The sequence below is a fragment of the Fukomys damarensis genome, unplaced genomic scaffold (genome assembly GCF_012274545.1).
Source record: "Fukomys damarensis isolate Sample0158 unplaced genomic scaffold, DMR_v1.0_HiC HiC_scaffold_16, whole genome shotgun sequence".
Classification (NCBI taxonomy): domain Eukaryota; kingdom Metazoa; phylum Chordata; class Mammalia; order Rodentia; family Bathyergidae; genus Fukomys; species Fukomys damarensis.
Window position 1 is genome coordinate 56,042,135 of NW_022900928.1, and position 5,030 is coordinate 56,047,164.

General features: G+C 33.0%; 1 protein-coding gene across 6 annotated transcripts in view; it reads right to left on the reverse strand.

Annotated features, from left to right (window-relative positions):
• Alkbh8 (alkB homolog 8, tRNA methyltransferase) overlaps window positions 1-5,030 on the reverse strand; it is a 76,716-nt gene that overhangs the window by 15,479 nt on the left and 56,207 nt on the right. For all 6 annotated transcript variants that reach the window (XM_010610630.3, XM_010610629.3, XM_010610628.3 and 3 more), the window contains one exon: window positions 1,721-1,872. In XM_010610630.3, the coding sequence (XP_010608932.1) occupies window positions 1,721-1,872 (152 nt within the window). The remainder of the gene's footprint in view (window positions 1-1,720; window positions 1,873-5,030) is intronic.

The following is a 5,030-nucleotide window of genomic DNA, read 5'->3' on the forward strand; positions in this document are numbered from 1 at the left end:
TAAAATTTTAATCTTGAAAATTTAAAAAAAAAAATCAAAAGTGTCTAAAGGGAGGAGCAACTCTTTTCACTTAAAAGAAAAAAAATTGGCAGCCGGGCATTTGGCTCAGTGGTTCCACCGCCTGCCTCACAAGTGCAAGGGCCCGGTACAAAAAAAAAAAAAAAAAAAAAAAAAAAAAAATTCTGACCAAAAGTATATAAAAGATGACCTTAAGCATAAAAAGGAAAACTTACTAATCATTAAAGAAATGTAAATTAAACCTGTAAGATATTACATCACATCACAGCTGTTAGGATAGCTATTATCAGAAAGACAAAAATAACAAGAGTTAGTTAGCAAGGACGTGGAGGTGGAGAAAAGAGAACCTTGCATTTATGCTGGCAGGAGTGAAATTAGACAGTCACTATAGAAAATGGCATAAAGGTTCCTCAAAAAATTGAAAACAGAACAACCATATGACCCGGCAATCTCTTTGGTGGGTAGCAGAAACCTAAAGGAAATGAAATAAATATAGCAAAGAAATGTCTCCAATCCCATGTTCATTGTAGTGCTGATCACAATAGCCAAGATGAATAATTACTCTGATTGCCCATCAACAAGTAAATAAAAAAAAAAGTAAATGGATTTTTAAAATGTGACACATCCTAATGCTATTCATTCTTTAAAAAGAAGAAAAACCTTGTCATTTGCAACATGAATGAACCTGGAGGACACATGCTAAGGGACATATGTCAGGCATAGAAAGACAAGTACCACATGATCTCATTTACAAGTATACTATAAAAAACTGCACTCAGAGAAACAAAATAGAAGTGGTTACCAGGGGCTGCGGATGAAGGTGGAAGAGTTCTGGGCAGATATTGGTCAAAGGACTTTGCTGAACACTAAGAAGAAAGGCAGCATGCAAGCATGTTGCAAGCTTGCAGCAAAAAGTAAAAACAGCTGAGATCCTATTGTTTACTCAGACAAGTACCATGTACCAAGTACCATGGAGGGTGGAAGACAGACAAATCCTGTGTAACTCTAACTGCTTGTACCAGTGAATAAAGCCTAGGTTCATCAGTCATTCGGGGCTCTCTGTCAAAGGGAGAAAAGAGGCCCCAGGCCCTCTGCATTTTAACCTGATTCTATGTTTCTTTATTTTTCATACTCATCACACATTGGTCAAGTTTGAGCTTGTAGGCTAGTTCCTATATACACATAATTTAAAACACCATCCTCTTGACAAGTTTTTCAGCAGTTCCTTTTAGTCCCTTCTAGGTTTTCAAACAGACTAAACAATAAACAACGTTTATTGCCCTAGAGTCATCTACTATAATGTCAATTTTTCATCTCCAACTTCCCTGTGGGATTAATAAAAAGTAATTCTGAAATGTAGCAACCAGTTTCCAACAAAACCTATTTTGGTACAAGTGATATGTTATTGTCCTACAATTCTAACACTCTTAACTATTGCTTCAGTGAATGTTTTCTTGGCACCCAACTATGCTAAAGAATGAAGTTTGGAGAAAACAAGGTGAAACAAATGTCTTCAAAGAATATAATGCCTTCAAATAATATAACTCTAAGAGGAGATGGTTCAGAAAAGTACATTAAAGTAGAATGAAGACAAAATACAGGAAATGCCAGTAAAAAAGTTAAAGCTCTCCTAGATACTGATGAGATCTTTTTTATACTAAGTTTACTCTATTTTATAGTAGAAATGAAATTATATACTTACTACAGGTACAAGGCATGTGCTTTACTTTCCTAAATGTAAATGATGTTCGTATTCCCCTCTTCCTTAAAGTTAAGCCTCCAATGTCACTGGTGATAATCCCACTTTTGTAATGCTCAGATGTTTCAACAGTATCAAATTTTCTGGGTGTGATTCTAAAAGCAATAGGCAAAAAAACATTAAAAGCTTATAAAAACATTTAAAGTTTTTCAAAAATATTAAGGCAATACAGAAAATCTAAAAGAATTTATTGAAAATATATATTAGATTCCCTAAATTCTTGGGCCCTTGGGAAAAAGAAAAGAAACAGAAGTATTTAAAATAGTTATCTTTATAATAATGATAATATATTGAATAAATATATAATTAACAAATTACTCCAGGAGAAAATAAAATAGTAAAAAATATTCAATTAATAACAATTTCTTAAAAAAACAGATGGGGCAAAGAAGAAACAAACAGGTGGTAAATTTGAATCCAATTTCAGTAATCATGTTAAATATGAAAGGACTAAAAAATCCACTTAAAGAACAAAGATTGCTGGACTGGATTTAAGAAACCAAAACCAACTACACAGTGATTACAAGTGACTCACCTTAAGCACAAAGACTGGTTGAAAATAAAAGGATAAATTGAAATCTAGATTAGGGCAAAAATATCCATACCAAGAAAGAGCAGGTATTGGAACCAAAAAAGGTTCAACTACTAAACTATGTAATAGAGATACAATAAGTAAAATAAAAATTAAACAATAAGAACACATGGATTCTTGGAGATGGTCAAACTTCTGAATGGGAAAAAAAGAATCATTAGAAAAAACATTTTTAACATTCAATTTACATGCTGTGAAATGCCTAGATAAGTTCAATGAGTTCTGGCAAATGTACACACACTTGTAATCACAACAATCAAGAACATTTCAATCACTCAAGAAAATTCACTTGTGCCCCCTTTAGTCAATCTTTTCTCATCTTGAAGAAATAACTGTTCTGATTTCTATCAGTGGTTTTTCCTGTTGCTGAACTTCACAAAGGTAGTATGATTTTGTGTCTTTGTCCATGTAGTTAAATTAACATAAGGATTTTGAGATTCATCAATGCTGTGGTTAGTATAAGTAGTTTGCTGCCTTTTATTATTAAGTAATATTTCATTGTATGAATACAACAGAATTCATCCAAAATCTCTTACTAATACTTTTTGTTGTTCCAGTTTGGGACTATTACAAATAAGGATTCTGTAACATTCTTATTATACACAGATATTTTAGATTTTCCTTTTGTTATTTTCAGATACACACCTAAGTGTGAAATTAGTAGGTCATAGGGTAAGAAACTGCCATTTTCCAAAGTGGCTATACAATCTTATATTCCAATCAGCAATAAATGAGAGGTCCAGGCCTCTTGACATTTTCATCAACACCTGATATTGTATGAGTTTTTAATTTTACTTATTGAATTGAAGGTCAAATGGAATAACATTAAGGCTTTAACTTACATTTCTCTGATGACTAATGATGTTGCACATCATCTCATGTGCTCATTAGTGATATATTTGCCTGTCTTGGTTCATGAACTTAATTTGTCCACTATTCTAAGTAAGATGACCATGGTTGTGTTCTTCATCTGATGCAGAGTTTGTAAAGGGAAGCAAAATTTTGTTGAATGCTTCTGTTTGTGAATCAAACTATTTTGCAAACAGAAGAATTCCTGAACCAAGGTTTTATATATAACTCCCACCCTTTATGATTGCCTTTTCATTTTCTTAATTCTATCTTTCAATAAGCAGAAGTTGTTGAAATTTTTTGTTTTGTTTTGTTTTTGATTTTTGGTACTGGGGATCAAACTCGGGTCCTTGCACTTGCGAGGCAGGCGGCAGAACCACTGAACCAAATCCCCAGCCCCAGAAGTTGTTGATTTTGATGAGGTCTAATTTATTATTTGTTACAGTGTTCTGAAATCTTTAAAAACTGGCTATTCCAAGGTTTTGAAGATATTCTCTTATATTTGCTTTTAGACATTTTATAGTTTTTACTTTATATTTAAATCTATGATGTACCTCAATTAATTTGTGTGACAGGTATGAGGTAGATCAAAGTTCATTTTATTTCCAATGATTATTCAGCACCTGTCAAAAAATTTCCTTTCCATGTTTCATAACATTGGCATTATAGCCAAAACCTACCTGACCTTCTATGTGTAAATCTATTTCTGGACTCTGATCTGTCCCACTGATCTATCTGTCTATCTGAACATCAATACTATTTTCTTTTGACCTGTTCTATAGTAACTCTTAAAAAATAAGGTAGAAAATAAAAGCCTGTAACATTGTTCTTCTATTTCAATACTTTTGATTATTTTGTATCAGTGGTGGTAAACCTTTGGTATATATGCCACAGTGGTCTGTTTGTATCACTGAAAGCTATAAAGCATTTGTCATCACTGCTCTGTATATTTCACATTTATTTACTTATAAATTTTAGAACAAATTGTAAGTTTATATAAAAAAAAACAAAGAAAAAGCCTTTTAGAATTTTTTTTGGAATTATGTTGAATCCATAGAACAATTTAGGAGCAACTGATACATTAACAATATTGTTTCCTATCAATACTCATGGCATCTGAATCTCTCAATTAATCTTCTCTTCTTTTAATCCTCTCAGTAATGTTTCAATGAATTTCATGAACTTCAATGTCTGTCTTGCCTATATTTTAAAATTCATTCCTAAGACTTGAATTTTCTGAGGCCAAGTTGTTTGCTTGATTTATTCCAGCAAACCTATCTTCCAACAGAGGTGGGTTTCATGTACACAGAGAATAAGCCTGAAAAATATCAGTAAATTATACAGAAGCACAATTTCAGTGGAGCATGGTGTCCTATACCTATAATCCTACCACTTGGAAAACTGAGGCAAGAGGATTGAATTTGAGACCTATTTAGCCTATATAATGAATTAAAGGTCAACCTGGACTACATAGTGAGAACTTGTGTCAAAACAAAAAAGTAGAATTTTACATTTAAATTATTGATAACCTTTTAGTAAGATTTTGTCAACAGAGACTCTAGAAAAGGTTAACAATGGAATAATGGTACTAAAACAGATTTTATTCCAAAATGAAAAAGTTCAGAATTCCTTCTTTCTCTCCCCTCCTCCCTCTCTCCCCCCACCCCCGTGTGTGTGTGTGAGTGTGTGTGTGTGTGTGTGTGTGTGTGTGCCTTTTAGTTACTGGGACTTGCACCCAGGACACTATTGACAGCAGGCAAGGGCTCTACCCTTCATTTGGAGACAGGTCTCACACTTTTTTTTTTTTTTTTT